The sequence below is a fragment of the Theropithecus gelada genome, chromosome 4, assembly GCF_003255815.1.
Source record: "Theropithecus gelada isolate Dixy chromosome 4, Tgel_1.0, whole genome shotgun sequence".
NCBI lineage: Eukaryota > Metazoa > Chordata > Mammalia > Primates > Cercopithecidae > Theropithecus > Theropithecus gelada.
The window spans coordinates 148990357-149008486 of record NC_037671.1 but is presented as its reverse complement, the minus strand read 5'-3'; the positions used below and the strand labels follow the sequence as shown (position 1 = coordinate 149008486).

At 35.1% G+C, this 18130-nt stretch overlaps 1 protein-coding gene across 5 annotated transcripts in view; it reads right to left on the bottom strand.

Annotated features, from left to right (window-relative positions):
* Positions 1 to 18130, bottom strand: part of NKAIN2 (sodium/potassium transporting ATPase interacting 2) — a 1030226-nt gene that overhangs the window by 369962 nt on the left and 642134 nt on the right. The window contains exon 4 of one of the 5 annotated variants that reach the window (XM_025384321.1): positions 17302 to 17315. The exons of the other annotated variants lie outside the window; for them this stretch is intronic. Coding sequence (XP_025240106.1) covers positions 17302 to 17304 — 3 coding nt within the window. The 5' untranslated portion in view covers positions 17305 to 17315. The remainder of the gene's footprint in view (positions 1 to 17301; positions 17316 to 18130) is intronic. 5 annotated transcript variants of the gene reach the window in all.

The window sequence follows — 18130 nt, the reverse complement described above, 5'->3', positions numbered from 1 at the left end:
CAGGAGTTTTATCTCAGATCCTCTATATTCACTGACAAGGGCTTGTACCCATATATGAGTGCTGGGCAGCTCATTTTGGTGGTCAAGCTTTTGCACGCACATCAACATCTTTATAGTGACTATTTCTAGAAAATAAGGACATGCATACTCATTAAAAATTAAATACTCTTTTTTCTCAATGATTTTTAACCTGAATATTTTATGCACATGTTTCAGAACACCGATGAGTAACCTGAAAGGGCAAAGTTCAAAGCGTTATAAACCTTATTTCAACATACATGATAGTGCTAAGATGATCATGCATATTTGATTTTAATTTCTTATATAATCTAAATAATTTCAGATAGATGGACTGATAAATAAACAGACACAATTCTATGTTTCATTCTTTTCTTCTGATAACTTGTGAGTTGCTCCTTTCAGATTTTGCATCCTCAAGGCTGAGTGCTTATCTTTGTAGAGAATCTTAAATGGAGTATCCAATAACTAAAGAGAACACCATTTGTTTTCAATGCTAAGGAAAATCAGTCCTGTTAAGTAGTCCTGAAAGAAATTAAATGGCAATAAAATGCTCAGTTTTCTTCATATATATTTCAATTCCTGACAAGACACCATCCTCCTTCCACTCATGAGCTCACAAATCCTAGCAGAAGAACAACTCAATAACAATAATTCTAAAAATTTCCAAGCACATTTTCAGAAAATAAGATACTCACTACACTGATTGTTACCTAAAAGACAAATTTATGGCCATTCATAAGATTTTCAGATTTAAAACAGAAGACCATTCACTTTTGCTCACATCAGTGGATTTTCAGCTTTTAAAGAAATCTGGGCCCTTTGTTTACTACATATTATTCACCTCAAGCAATGTAACAATTATTACTTATAATGGAAATTAAATTAAGACTTTTGCATGTTTACATTTTAGAGCACAACTATAGGAAAATTTAGTAGTTCCAATAATACCTTCTGCATAAAACATTGCATATGCCAATTTACTTTTACCTCTACAATTTTATTTATGTTACTGTCATATTTATACTCAGATAATTTAATGTCCAAATTAAATGGTGGGAGTGGACTAAAACAGAAAGAATCAAAATAATTCAATTTTTATGATGAAAAGTCAATGAAAATAACCTTTAAATACAATCATAATATTCACTAAGGGCGGAAGTCAACATAATCTAGTTGTATGTTTGGTCTAATGTATACATGAACACACAAAAGCACATAAACCAGCAATTGCAAAAAAAAAAACAAAAAACACATATTAAAGAACTAAGTATTTCAATGAAATATTTTTATACTCTTCTGGTTTACATTTAGGAACAATCTGTGTCATAGCTACTGAATAACATATTTACTGAATAACTTCAATCAGGATTTTCTGGCTTTAAAGTTATTTTGTCATTCTTTTCTCAGTTTATTTCCAATACATTTGCTTTTATAAACTCATGTTCGTAATTTTTCTTAGGCAAGCCTGAAGGAGAAATCAACACTTTTTTTTACTATTTGATGGGTCTAGATCTATTAATCATTGTGACTTAAAAATAAATGTTTCCCTGTGGAAGAGGCAAATCCATACCTCTCATCTATTAATTTGTTTCATTGTTTTCTCTTGATTCTAAGTACTCTACAAACACTAGTTGATCATAGAGATGATACAGAATTTCAGCATCATTTGCACAATAGATTACAGTGCTTCTAACAACTCTGCCAAGAGCTCTCAATATTATGAAGTAAAAATGATTGTTTTTCTCTCTTTTAATAGTCTCTGAATTTAAAATGCTGCATATTGGAAAGGATAGTTTTGAAACATTTAGGTAAAAATGGTTCCTCACTTTTTTTTTATCTCTACATACAAAAATTCTTTCAGAATCCAATATAAAAGCAAGAATGGCATTTATTAATGCAAATTGTATATCATTCTGTTATAGTCCTCCTTGTATATTCATTGCTTGATTGGAGCCTCCTGATTGACCTCAGAACTCTGTGTGTGTGTGTGTGTGTGTGTGTGTGTGTGTGTGTGTTTATATGCATGTATGAGAGGGAGAGTGTGGGGGAAGGCAAAAATGGCACTGGAAAAGAATGAGAAAAAAGGAAGAAGCTGGGGTAAGAAAATAAAGATAAGTAAATAACTCTAGGAAGGTAAAATAAAATATGGTATTGTTAGCTATGAATGCCTCTCTTTGAGTACTTTAAAGTGCAGTTAGACCACATCCATCACAGAACTTGGCAAGAAATGACCTAAAACTGTCCTTTCTGGGTATTGAGATGAGAATTTTTGTCCATGCTGTCTCTGTTCTTGGCATCTACTGAACAGAGACTAAGATAGCCAATTAAGCCTAATTGTGATAAATTATGTGCTTTATATTCATTCTAATGAAGAACTACTGCTTAGCAGGTAATAACCCCAAACCACTAAACTAATTGTGGTTAAAATCTTGGGTTAGATGTAGCATGACCCTGGATGTGAGAGGCTAGTGCTTCACCTATGATGCCATTATTACTGCATCCCAATTTACATACACTATTAATTTTGTGCCAATGTATGAAATTATTAACATTAATGTGGCTAACAAGGCCTGTTCTTTCAAAATATTTTCAGTTTTTAATCCTAGCATAGCTTTATTGGCATGAACTTGACCAACATAAATATCTCAAGGTTAAGTTTTCTTTTAGCTGTTGTCTGTTTCTGTCATAGATATAAAAGATTCCAGTGCACTTATTCTAAACTAACTTTCCTCTGCTTTCACTTAATTGAAGTGGTCCCCAAATGTTTATTTTTATTTCATACTCCTATCAGTAAAAAGGTTACATATTTACATTTGACATTTAAAATGTTTAAGCATTCATTTATAAATTATAATGATGATTAACTGCACTAATATTATACTGATCATCAAAATATACAAAAACAGAAAAGTGAATAAAATAAACCCCAACAGACGTTTCCATGTGTTCTTGCACCATCCCAATGGATTGATTGTCATACATAGCCATGGGGTGGGCTCATTACACTTTGTTGACCAATGCTCTGGTCAACAAACTGAGGTTTGCAAAAGGGGCAACTCAGTACACAATACCCCTTTTATTTCAATATAATTTCAGATATTAAAAAAGGAAGATTACATCAGTTTTTTTTTTTTGTTGTTTTTGTTTTGTTTTTTTGAGATGATGTCTTGCTCTGTCACCCATGCTAGAGTGCAGTGGCATGATCTTTGCTCACTGCAACCTCTGCCTCCCAGGCTCAAGTGGTCCTCCTGCCTCAGCCTCCTGAGTGGCTGGGACTATAGTCATACACCACTGCACCAGGCTAATTTTTATATTTTTTGTGGAGATGAGGTTTTGCCATACCTCCCAGGCTGGTCTCAAACTCCTGGACTCAAGTGATCTGCCCACCTTGGCCTCCCAAGCTGCTGGGATTACAGGCTTAAGCCACCATGCCCGGCCTCCAGGTTTGAAGAGATTTTAAGAGATCATCTAGGAAATCCCCTTATCACATCCACAACAGAGGAAAATTCAGTATAAGAAACCCATCGCATCCCTTGAAGCACTCTTCCTGTTGCATATCACTGTTAGAATATTCCTTATTATATTGATCTAAGTCCATTTGGTGATTATAGGTTTGAGACATCTATAAAGAAAGAAATCTATTCATTCTTTTCCATGTTAGCCTTTCACATATTTGAAGAAATCTCTCTAAGGCTCTTTCCACTGATATTATCTCCAAGTTGCACATACTCATTGGCTTCGATTATCCTCTGTGAGGTGTAATGTATAAATCATAATTGCTCTCTCATCCCCTTTCATGAGCACCCTAGCTCGCGAATAACCGTCTGAAAATGGGAAACCAAGTAATGCAAGCAATATGATAGGGTCTTCCCACTCCGTTGAAATCAGAGAAGTATAGACTCCATTCATCAGTCATCTAGCTTATATAGCTAAATAAGTAATTCTTCTTCAGAAAATATGTTTAAGAATTTTTATTTTATTTTATATTTTTAACAACCCTGTGGATATAATAATGATTTTTAAAGGCAAACATCAAATTCATTACATCATAATGTTGTGTTTTAAAAATCTGCTGTGGTATGTTATTAAAACAACATTACCAGTAATAAAAATCAATGGGCCTAAACTAAAATGGAAAAATAAATATGAATCCACTTGGGCCCTTCAGATAATGCACTTGGCGTTTCTTTCAATGAATATAGATAAGTGATTTCATGTGGAGGGACCTAGAATAATCATGATAAAATTACTTTACAGATAGTGTGCTTGGGCTAAAAGGTTCCATTATTTTAACTGATTCTTTCTATTTCTGGTTTCATTGATGCATGTTTTAGTCACATTTTTTGCATTACTGCATAGCTGGGTTAAGTAGTCCTTATGCATTATTACTGACTTTTACATTATCTTCCTAGGTAGCTTAAGCAATTTGGGTTATATATGTTTACATTTTTTAACTCTATAGAGGTAAGCAAATCGTGCTATTCCTTGAGTGGAAATGTAGTTATTTGGGTCAAAATTAAATTAAAATTATGCTTGGTAAAAAAATTCAAGTATGAAGATTTAATTTATAACTTAATATTTTCACTGTATTTAAATGCTTGTCCAATCTCAGAATCAATTAATATTCTTATCAGGATATGCAGAGTCTATTAAATGGAAGTATCTTTTCTTTAAATTTCTATTGTTAAAGATACAATTTTTTGATACTAAAATCACCATCTGTACAAACTTGAGAGCTAAAATTATAACTGTAGGCTTACATTATTGATAAAAAAAATCTTATGGCAGTGTTGATTTGGATTATTAACATTCACAATAATACTTTTAATTATAAATACTTGAATATAAAAAATTATCATACATGTACATACAAGAAGGGAGTTTTCAAATTAAAATAAGCAAAATTTTAAGAATGGTAAATTGCTAACAGAAGACATATATAAATATAGATACATGTACACATACATTCTAAGGTTTTCCATTGAACAGAAGATGAAACAGAAAAACAATTAAATCTTGAATTTATTCTGTTAATATTTGATAGTCTTCCAAATAGTTGGTTCAATGGATCATAAAAACTAAATGTCATATTTTGAGAAATGTGATAATGGGGATAAACACAAAAGGATGAAAACAAGACTGACTATGCAGTTAATATTGGAAAATATCTTTGTTTTGTCCCATTTGAATATGCATATTTTCTCTTCAGTCGTAAGGAAATTTATATTTAGCTTTGCAAGCTAAAGATTCATTCTGGAGATGAGCATTTAGTGACTGCATCCATTGAAAGTCAAATTTATGCAATTGAAATTACTTCATGCTTTGGCTATCCTGGACAAAAAAAATAAACCAAATAAAACAGCCTAACCAAAAAGTCACAGCTGTATGGTCAATGTGGCTGTTAGGAACAATTTATAGTCCAAATCTAATTAGTATTTCTTGATATGAGCTACAGCTCCACTCCTTTGGTCATGTAAGTATTCCAAACCATCACGACTATGTCAACAGTTATTTCAGTTACATTATACTAATGCTTTCAATAAAACTTCACAATGATTTAAAACTTTGAAATTTGATGTGTGGGTGTGTGTGTGGATGTATATGTTTGTGTGTGTGTGTGTGTGTGTGCATGTAAAATTGCCTTCAAACTGAAGGATGACTTACACAGAAGGTCTAAATATGGATGTTATTGTCCTAGCCTCAGATACTTAATCTTCCTCGGCACTAATTTTATGCACCCTTTGCCTGACCTAAAAGATAGCCTGTTGACCTTTCAATCTATAGGCTTGTCACTTATCTCTATTTTTGGTTGTGTGTAGGAATACTGCATGGTTCTCCATTGCTTCTACTTATTAACAGAGTTGGCTGGTTACATTTGAAAGGTATCCTGAGCTCAGTCTGGTGCACATTTTTGCCCCTATAGATGCCTGTCCATTCCTGTTTAGATATTGCTTTATATCTCAAATAGTTCTTTACCCAAATGCAGCCATTACAGGAACATAAAAATGTTGATGTCAGATTAAGGTCTACTTTAGGAAAAAAAAATAAAACACACCTTAGGTAGATAACTACATTACATACAGATTACCATTAAAATACATTCAAATATTTTTCATATTAAAACTAGGTCACTTATCTGACTTCCTATGAGAATCTTAGTAGATTTAACCTAAATGTGAAAATATTCAGTAAGAGAATTCTCTATATGTTTGTGAGGCTGACTTTGAAATTTATGGAGCATAGTCATTACCTTTTGTATATATTTTCATTTAAGATGTTATTTAATTAACAATTCCTTGTCCCTCAAAAGTGGTTTTGTACATAGAAGGGGAAGGCTTGACCAGGCATGAGTTTAGGCATAAGCTATCAATTATCTTTGTAGAGGCCAATTATCTTTTTTGTACAAGTTATCAGAGCAGGTAGGAAGAGGAACAGATAATTTAAATTCTAATCATGAATTCTATTCACTATGCGTAGGGACAATTAGCAGACATTTTAAAAAAATAACCTCAGGTTAGAATCTATGCTTAGAAGCTCCATTCCTGTTTCCAGAATTCATGTTTCCTTAAGTGTAGGCAGCCAGAAAAGACTAAATGGTTCATGATGCATTAAAACATCCCAATACAGGAAATATGTAGCTATCTATTCATTAAGTTTAATATCTCTTGACCCTATCCTGTGGAAGTATAATCAAAGTTCACAACAGGCTCATAGGGAGATTGGATTTATTAGCTAGCCAGACAAGGGACAGTAGTGTCTTTCTGTTAACCAGTCTCCCTGAATATGGATTGTAGAGACTATAGATAGGACAAGAAGCAGGAAGCTGCTTCCAAATTAAGGAAAAACATTTATTGTTTGATTATTGAAGGGAATTGACAAGTCTCTCTTGGTCTTGGTCACTATTTCAATAGACTTAAATTAGTAAAGTTCACACTAGTGTCTGATGATTAGTTGTTTAAACATCAAGTAGGCTCAGGGTCGTGCTATGACAAAATCCCTTATGTGCATGAAGAAGATATGAACAGAGATTTCCTTTATAAATACTAATCATAGAATTAAAGGAGATTCATCCCATGAGTATCCTTAGAAATAATTTATTCCAATGCTTCATTTTACAGGTAAAGAAACTGAAACCTAAGGTAGTAATATGCATAGTGCCATTTAGTTGACAAACAGCAGAGCCTGAACTCAGACCACATGTTCTGTTAAGTCCAATGTATGCAGCATTGCAGGGGAAACTGAAAATAGATCCATGCTCTAGAGAAACTGGAGAGACCATACTTAAGGGATAACATTCTGTATCCCTTCACACATCATATGATAGGATTTACTCTAGTGCAAAGGGCAACCTAATGACTTGAAGGAGTGATGGCACTTCAAAGAGAAAGGTGAAGACAGAGGGCCATTGTGTTAATATGTGCCACGGGGTGAAGAATGGAGAGAATGAGTTTCAGTTGCACTTCCACAAACTCACCAACATTTAAAAGCTTCCACGGTTACTATGCCCTGCAGAGATGGGATGCAATTATGAAGAAGTCAGGCTAAAATGACTACAGGATAGCAAAATGTTTGAAAGAGTTGAAGTCAATTAAGATTCTATGACCTGTTCTTGTATCATCTCTCTGCTAAGAAAGTGCCATTCAATCACTGTATTGTACATCTTCTGCATAATGAAAGCACCTGCAACTGCATAAGGCTTGATTTAACTTCCAAGCAGAGTATTCCTTTGTTGTGACTGAAATTTTATTTCCTATAATAGGTCTTTTCCCCCTAGTTTCATCATAGCCAACCTCCTGGATTCATTACAAGAATAACTGGTTAAGGCATTTCGATCCTTCTTTCATGAAAACATCAAAGAAAACAAATATATTTTAACCTTAAAAATTATTTTTATTCAGTTAGCATTCAACAAATATTATTTAGTGGCTACTGTCTACCAGGCACAAGGGTTTCAGAAGCCCTGAAGGAGTTTAAGGTCTGATGGGCAGGATATATATGCTAGTAAACATCATAATATTACAATGGGGACATTCTCAGCAGAGTTCTATCCAAACACTGATGAATAGTCACCCAAAAGGAAATACTTCAAACACAAGTGTTCATGTGGTCAAAGATGAAGGGCACGGTAGAGAGAATGGAAATGACAAGAGGTTTAATATGGAGAAGAAGCTGAATAAGATTTGGAAAGTGGCAGTAGAAAAAAGCCATCCAGGGTATCTCAACCTTGGCAATACTGACATGCTGGACTTAATTGTTCTTCATTGTTGGGGCTGTCCTCTGCATTGTAGGATGTGTAGCAGCATCTATGCTGTTCACCCACTAGATACGTGCTCCCACCACCACCATCATAACGTGTTAAAAAAATGTCTCCAGACCTTGCCAAATGTCCCCTTGTGGACAGACTCTTACCTGGTTGGAAAACCACCAGAAAATTGGTGTAAGTTACATAAACAAGATCTGTATATACCATACAAAGGAGTTTGTATATTATCACATACATAGTAATGAGATGCCCCGTTTCATAGAGACCCCATTTCCCATAGAATACAAGCACATATACCACCTGACATTTTATATAACTTTTATATTTTGGTCAGGTGTGATGGCTCATGCCTGTAATCCCAGCACTTTGGGAGGACAAGGTGGGATGATTGCGCTAGGTCGGAACTTCAAGACTAGCCTGGGCAATGTGGCAAAATCCCGTCTCTATCAAAAATACAAAAATCAGCCAGGCGTGGTAGCACACGCCCGTGGTTTTAGCTACTTTGGAAGCTGAGGTGGGAGGATCACTTGAGCCTGGGAATTCGAGGCTGCGGTGAGCTGAGATCATGTCACTGCACTCCAGCCTGGGCAACAGAGCAAGACCCTGTCTCAAACAAACAAACAAACAAACAAACAAACAAAACTTATATATTTTGCAGTTACAAAGTTTTGTGGAGAGAGGCTTGAGCTTTTCCCATTTCAAAGTGGTTCTAAATTCCTAAACTAGCATGACCAATAGAAATATTTCAAATGTTTCTTGTATATGTAACACTGTTATAGAAGCAATATGGAGGAACAAAGGAAATAATGTAGTATTTGCTTTCAACATAATGAGAGTAAAATAATAATAAACAGGATGTTGGTCTTGCCATGCCTTGGTAAGCAGGAATTCTGGCAGAGTAAGACAGCAGCCAGCAAGACCCGGGTTCTGCAGTTGTTCTGCAAATAAGTAAAGAATTGCATTGCACAGGGATTCCCGCTCCCCGATTTTGAAGGCACATTAATTGAATGAAAATGATTTAAATTTTGATTTTGATGAACTGTTACAAAACAAATATGTACTATATATACATAGAGAGAATTAGCCAGATGAATGACCCACTGGCAATCTCACATATGTTTTTAGCAAAGGCAGTGAAGAGGTCACATAGCATCCTTAATGACATGCCAAGCCTGGACAGCAGTGTCTGATTTTTTTTTGTTTTGTTTTGTTTTCATTTTTGCTTTTTTCTTTTTTCTCTCTTTTCCCTTTTAATGTCCCAATACTTGGCAGTAATATACAGTTTTCAGTCAATGCTTCCTTCAGCATTTATTATATCATTGTTGCCATGACAAAAGATTATGGGTGTTAATCACAGAGTGTTGTTACATGAGATTTTGAAACCTGGATCCAACAGTGGCATGATAATTGTGAGGAAAAAAAATTGATCACATTTTCAATAATAAAACAATGGTGAAGTCTTATTGATAATTTTGAATTTTTTTTGTCTTCCGGAGGAAATCAAATATTAAATGACATGAGAAATAAAATGTACAATAAAATGCAATTTAGACAACAATACAGAATTTCAACTCTTAACAAATGCAGGTATTTTTAAAGTTTTTAATTTCATAAAGTGATAGAATAATAAAAAGTATTTTTCAAATTAATTTTTATGATAAAAGTAATATAAGGATAACATAAAACCTCAAATAGGAAAGAAGAGCAAAAACCAAAAAGTGAATGATACACTTTTCCTCCAGCTTCTAATCCTTTCTTTAGGAAGTATTAACAATTTTTTGTGTATCCTTTCAGAAAGTTTTATTTGCACAGAAGATACCATTCTACATAGAGTTGCTCTATATTTTCCTTTTTTTACTTAAAGACTTTTTTAACTTAAAGACATCCTTGCAGAGGTTTCGATATTAAAACTCATATATCTACTGTATTCTTTCTAACGACCTTGTAGTATGCATTTTGAGGTATGTATTCCATTGCATGCATGTATTTTTTTTAACAATTCCTTTTGATGGGGAGTTACAGATTTTCCTTTTTTTTTTTGCTTACAAACAATTGTATATTCTAAAATCTGTACATACATCCTTAAGCAATTTTTAAAAGCATTTATGAGATTCATTCCTAATAAGAAATTTCTTAAAATTCAATTTCTTAAATTTCAAAAAAGCTCTCTGAATCAGACATTTCTCTCAATGAGAAATTACTTCTTTTTTGTAATTTTTGTGTTTGGAATTCTATCAGGATATAAAAAAGATCAGGAGACAGAAATTCATGTTCTTACAGTTAATATGCTCTAACATGTTACATAATATAAAATGTCATGCATAGAATAAAAGCTTAATTCAAGAATATATTTAATATCAGAAAAGTTTTGTAGTTTAGATTAGAATATGTAAAATTGAACATTGACTTAATGAATGATTTAACAGTATGTATAATACGCTTACTCCTATTTCTCTAAAATGTTGTATGTGTGTCTTACGTTTAAAGGCATATTGAAAGCACCAACCATTATGGTACAACCATCCCAGTTAGGAATTTAAAATGGTTTTGAGCTACTCAAGCTAGTTAAACATGAGTCTGGCTAAAATATGTAGAATCAAATCTGTGTGCCATACATTCATTCAGTCAAAAATATTCATATAATTTATAATATGTGTCAGATATTAATAAACATTTTTAAAAATTGTAAGGGTCCTAAGAATCTAGTTTTATAAGATAGAATTTGAGGTTTTCTATCAATTTTCTAATCCAAATTCTAGTATATTCCATAATTGATTAATGTATTCACATTTATTCTATATAAACTATTGAATAAATAATTTATCAACAATAACTTTTATTCAATATAAGAGTTATTGAATACCTACAGCATGCCAGGTTCTATGGTAGATGATGTAAATACAAAATCCTCCCTTTATTTCATGAAACTTGCAGCTTAGTCATTAAAATAAATATGACTTAAATATTTTTGCAAATGATTATAAAACCAAAACTCTGCTATATACTAAAAAGGAGAGTTACAGGTCATATAAGAGTATATGAAGTGGGAATTCATCTAGTCAGGAATATTTCTTGGATATGAGGTTGAAAGGATAGATAAGAGTTACGAACACAAAGAAGAAAATGAACAGCGTTTTGGAGAAGAAACAGTGCCTGCAAAGATCTTGTGAGGGAAGTGCTCACAGCTATGATCATTTACCTAGTCATGACTGTATAGTGGAATGGATATACTTTATAGTTGCAAATTTATGACATGTTTCCTCGTGTGTGGGGTAAGAACTACTGTAAAGAGGAAGTCCAAATGTTAGATCCTCTCAAGACAGAAAATCAGTATCTCACTCTGTAAGGAATAGCAGAGATCAAAGCCACCCTTATAATGGTCCTATGCTACCCCCTATAATTTGCAGGTTTGGATCATACTAAGGCCAGATAGACTGTTCATCAACGACAGTAAACTACTGAAGACTCAAACAAACAAGTGTTATCTCTAATTGCAACCACTATACCAGACATGGCATCTTTCCTAGAGCAGATTAGCACTGCCTCTGGATGTCAAATGCAATCAGAAACAGTAAATATTTATTGTCTTGCTCTAACAAGTTGTTAATTATTTTTTCTTATGTCAAAATATAGTCTGAAGGGAACCGATTGTCTGGACACCTCGGAGAATATCATCTTTGTTCACTATATTGATGGAACCATATCACTAACATCTCGGTCACTGAAACAGATGAGCAAAAGTAGCAATCAAATTGGAGGCTTGAGAAGACACATGTGGGAGGATAGAAGAAGAAACAACATAAACATTGAGGAGCCCAACACATGAGGGAAGTGTGTAGGGGTCTGATGGTCTCTGACATAATGAAACATTTCCTTAAAGTAAAAAGCAAAGTATTGCATCTTGCAACTGTCATTACCAAGAAAAGTGAACAATACCTTATAGGCTACACAATCTTCTGAGCATAGCAAGTCCCATACTTGAGAATACTGCTCAAACTCATTTACCGCATGACAGGAAGGGCTGTCAGCTTTGAGCAACGTCTTAAACAGAACTAGGCTGTGGTATAAGTGGCTCTGCTCCTTGGGACAAAGAACCCGGAAAATATTATGATGCCAGAAACATCTTTGATGAGTAAGCCTAATTGCAGTTTATATAAAACCCAACAAGAAGAATCATAACATAGACTGCATGATCCTGGAGCAAAACCATACCATCTGCAAGACCATGCCAACATAGAGCTTCTGGCATGCTACTGGGATTTGGTAAAGATGAAGTTCCTGAACATAGGGTAGAGGTCACTACGCTGTCAGAACTATCCATCATAATTTAGTGTCTATCAGAACTACTGAGTCATAATTCAGGTGTACCCAGAAACAATTTAATGTAACATAGAAATGGCATTTCAGGGATTGGGCATACGCAAGACCAGAGGTTCCAAATAAGATGCAGGAGCCATTGTATTAGACCCCCATGCCATCCACCATTAGTGCACCAATGCCTCTCAATTCATATGGCTGAATGGGAGGGAGGTCCTTTATAACTAGCTGACAGAAGAAGAAAACATTCAAGCTTGAGCCATACATCGATCAGCTTAGTGCGTGAATATAAAAAAATGGGCATTGACGACTTTAGAGCTCCGCTAAAGGGTGACTGGTAAATATAGTGGAGAGGGGCAATTCTCCAATGGTTAACATGTCTTCAATGCATCTGGTTGTCCATTTTGTTTGGAAATAAAAGTGGCCTTAGGAGAGAACTTAGACTGACTCACAGACAGTGGTAAAAGGCTTAGCTGGTTGATTAGGGATCTGGAAGGAGAAGAGTTGAATGATGAGGGATAAGGAGGTCTGGATTGGTGGCATGTCAATGACTACATGAGAGTAGGCACGATATTTAAAATCTTAATATTGATAATAACATGCACCAGAAGCACCTGCCAAGAAGAAAGAAGACTCAGCATCAGCCCAAGTGCTAGTCTTACATGTCTGTAAATGTACACGATCCCATTTACAAAAATTATCTAGTTACTGCCCTCATCAACTATTCAACCTGCTAGAAATAGAAAATACTTAATGCCCAATATAGCACTAAACCTTGAAGGGACATACCAGAGATAAGGTGGAAAGTCGACTACATTAGACCCCTTCCACCTAGAAGGGGTAGTAATTCTATGTTTTGTTTATTTATCACTACACAGAAAACCATCTCTAGTGGCTTAAAATGACAACACTTGCTTTGCTCATAAATCAGCAACACTTCTCTGCTTCACTGCACATGAGCCAGAGTGGCTCAAAGGCTGGGGAATAGAATCGTCTGAAAGTGTACTGCTCAATCAAATGGCTGGAAATAGATACTGGCTCTCAGCTGGGACTTCAGCTGAATCTGTGGGCAAACTCCTCCATGTGGACCTTTTCAGAGTATAGTGGTGGACTCTAAAGATATGTGTCCCAAATGCAAGAGAGAGCCAGGCAAGAACTGGATCACCTTTTCTAATCTAGCTTTGTAAGTCACATAACTTCACTCCTGCCAGTGTCACTAAAAGCAGATGACTAAAGCTATACCATATTCAAGAGAAAGTATATTAAACTCCACTTTTTGTTGGAGGAGTGTTGAGGAATTTTTGGATACATTTTAAACTACCACATTTGTCTTTATTGGAATTAATATATATCATGGTATGGATTATTCTTTTCTGCCTGCAGAAACTCTGCAGAACTAGAGTCTAGAGATTTAGTGTTTGATCCATTGACATAGGATTCTGCATAAAGCCATATTATAAAAATTGACTTACTTTAGAGAAAAGGAGGGGTAGAGGTTGTTATGAATCATGAGATTCATGGCTCTATCATATACTGACCATTCATAAGCTTCCAGCTTTACATAGTGAAGAAATTGCCTGTTTCAGACACAATTATCCAAGTGTGATCTTAGATGATACCCAGAAAGGATTACAATATATAGACGAAATCAATTACTAATATATTGCACTGTGTGTCCCTGCTAGGTAGAATACATGTGTCTAAAACTAAGGAGTTGAAGTAGGAATGGACCTGCTTGCAATCATTAGTAGAGAACCATTTGGAGAAATTTCTGCTTCCCATCTCCATAATTCTAGGCTGTACAGATTTCCATGTCTTGATTCTGAGAGAGAACATACTTCTACCAAGGGACAAAGAAGTGTCCCATTATATCTCAAAATCTAGGTTTTGCCCAGCAACTTAGGACTTCTCATTCTAAGAGACTACCAAGCAAAAAGAGAAGTCTGCATCCTGGAAGGGCTAAATGACATTGATCATTAGGAGAAGGTGAAACTGATACTACAGTGGATCAAGGAATCATATTCTCAGTTTGGAAACTAGGTGATCCACTTGGACATTTCTTGGTATTCACTTGCCCAATTTTAATTGTAAGTAGAAAAGTGCAGCAGGCATGGCCCTAGAAAGGGATGGTAACAAGAGGATCAGACTTCTCAGGTATGAGAATCTGAGCCACCTCATCTGGCAATTTACCTAGACTTTCAGAAGTACTAATGTAGAGTGAATGGAATTTAGGACTAATGGTGAAAGTTATGGTTTTGAGACCAGCTGCAGCAAAAGGGGCTTAAGTCTATGCCATTAACTTTTTTTCTTGCAAGTTTTGCCCAGGTAAAACAGGACCAGTAGAATCTCAGAGCAGCTCTTCTGTAACTTACTATATAAAGCAGGAAGTGGACTATAGCAGATGCTGTGGTGTACCACCTAGATTCATCTGTCCTACCTCAGGACTGAGCACTCATTCTCCAGCTGCTTGGTTTGCTAGAAATTGACTCAAGGTCATGTCTGCTCTCTATGGGGAGCTCACATCTGATGACTGGTTCATGCAGAAATATAAATGTCTAGGTTTCTTGTCCAAATCAAGACACTGATGAAGGGCCATCGCACCCTGAGTCCTTTGTAGAATGATCTGAGACACAGTTCTCTACCCAAATTTGCTTTTTAGGATCGTCCTCAGGTGTTAATCCTGAGAGCGTGCTCCAGTAAATTTCCTGCATAGAAATCTTCAGAGCAGGCTTCCAGCAGACCCTATCTGAGATGAGTCAAGGGAGCAAGAAGATAGAAGAGGAGATAAAGCTCAGGGACCAGAAGAAATACCATACTTTTTCATCATGTATATGGCCCACATTCCTTTTTCAAATTTTTATATCTCTATAGTTGAAATACCATTTATAATTCATGTGATAAACAAGTCTTGTGTTACAGTTTGGCATTTTCTTTTTGTTGTAGTATATAAATTAATGACATTTTACATTCAAAACCCAGATTTGACTTGAAAAACAAAAACAAAAACAAAACAAAACATGCAGGTTAGAATTTGGATTTTCTAGATATTTAAGTAATTTTAAAGGCCTAATAGAGACCCTAAGGACAGTGGGAAGGTATTTAAGAGGAAAAGCCTGACATCATATGATTTGCTTCTGAAAAGACCTCTGAATCTAGTGTATGAAGAAATAATGATAAGATATGTAACCTCATGAGCAGACCCTGTGTAGTCATCTACCCAAAGCAGATGAGAGTGTTTCATGGAGATTAAAAAAAAAAAAAAAGTGGATAGATTGAGAGATTTGAGAGATATTTAGCAGATGAAATCTGTAGTACTTAATTTTAGGATGAACATAGGGAGTAAAAAGTGACTCTGGCTTTTAAATCAGCAACCAGGTGATTGGTGGTATCATCCATGAGCTAGGAAACACAGAATGAAAACCAAGCTAGATTTCTTTAGAGGGGAATTGCAATGTGAAAATCGGGAGTCATTTGTTTCACACTTTAACTTTGGAGATGTCATTAGCTATTGAGAAGAGCTGTCGAGCAAAATGTTATATGTGTGATTCTAGGAGCTGAAGAAGTGTATGCCTGAGATACAGTTTTGGGAACCATTTGAATAGATGAATAAGTGGTAATTGAAGCTCCAGATATGGATGGTATCACACTGGATAGTGTGAATAAAGGAAGGCCTAGGAGCAAGCCTTTATTAACTCCACGATTTAGCAGCTGGGTAGTAAAAATACATGTATAAAAGGATACTTCAGAGAAGCATTCACAGAGGAAAAACAGATGGCTGTTGTGTCCCAGAAGACAAGGAAAGAAAGTGTTCCAAGAAAGAGGGTGTGGGAACTGGTGTTGAATGATGCTGATACAGCAAGTAAGACAGGGACTGAAAAAATGTTATTTAGTTGGTGACAGGGAGGCCATTGGTAATACCATCAAGAGCTGTTTGCTGGAAAGGGAAGGCTGCATGCTGCATGAAAGCAGGCTAAGCAGTGAGAACATATGAGGAAATGGTCACAGATTCAGCTGCAAAAGGTGGAACAGAGAGGATGACAAGTGAAAGGTAGTAAGCCCTGAGTTTTTGTTTTGTTCATAATGATTTCTCTTCTTTCTTTCTCTAGCTCTCAGAAGGAAGTACATTTAAGAGTCAACAGAAAAAAATTGAGTTTAAGTTAGAGGTTGAATAAACAAAAGACAAAAGGAATAATTGATAATAAAAGTAAGGATCCTGAATTACCCAGAATGACATTTTATCTTCCACATGGAAGAATATAGCAATGGGTTTGAATAGTCTGTTCCCTCTTTTCTAAAACTGAGTGGGTATAGTGTTTATAAGTTGAAGTGTTTGAGGAAAAAAAAAAAAAAAACACTATAGAAGTAGAAATAAGTTAAAATTAAATTCTGGAGATTTTTAGACAATTATTGCAGCTTGGTGCTGATTATCAAGCTAAATTTTGGTTTTCTTTCTCAGATTACAAATTATGTCAGATTTTACAATAATGATGAAAACAATGACAAGCTGTGTGTTGAGAAAGCCATTTCTGTAAAATTTTCACTCACTGGATAATCATATGTGAAGCCCAGGCCTAAATGCTCTCATTAAATATGGTGCCAATGGGCTTTCTTGCCATTCCACGTGCCTCTGTATTTCCAGATATAAGGAACTGCCAGTTAAAATTATACAAATAATAACTACGGAGAAAATCAGAACTTACCATCAGACCGTTACCTGGGGTTAATAACAACAACAACAAAATAGATCAGTACGTATTCCCTACAATTCAGCTACTATATCCTATGTGTTGAGGAAATTATTATTCATTATTCAAAACCCAAGTCAAGCATCATCCCACTAGACTACTTCTTTAACCTCACCTCCAACTCTATGCACAAAGCACATGCCTTACCTCATAGCACTTAACCTCATGAATGGCAGGTTTCTATTCTAAGTTTCTAGGATTAGACTGTGAGCTCTATGAGGAGGAACAGCTTCTGATTCAACTTTGCATATTCACAGCACCTAACTCTTGTTCCAAATTGTTGAATGAGATAAGTAGAAAAGACAGAGAGAGATGAAAGAAAATCAGGAGAGAAAGGAAAGAAGAAAGAATGGAAATCAGAAGGTGATAAAGGAAGGATGGAAGGAAGGAAGGAAGGAAGGAAGGAAGGAAGGAAGGAAGGAAGGAAGGAAGGAAGGGAAGTAAAAAAGAGTAAAAGAAAGAATAAAACGAAATAATGTAGCATCACAGAACATAACGCCTTGTGATCAAATAATTGGCAAAAATAAAACTTGTCATTATCTACTTGGTCAAAATGACAAATGTTCTTAACTAAAAGGCAATGATTCCTTAATTCAACAAATATATATTGAGTACCTGTTCTGTGCCAGGCATGGGTCCACTGGATGGTATATTATAAATAAGAAAAAAAATTCCCTACCCTTTTGGATTTCACTTTCTAAGGTAAGTCATCTTAATGCATTAGTTATACAGTATGATCTAAGTTGTTAAGTGTTATGGAAAAATATACAGCTGAGCCACCTGG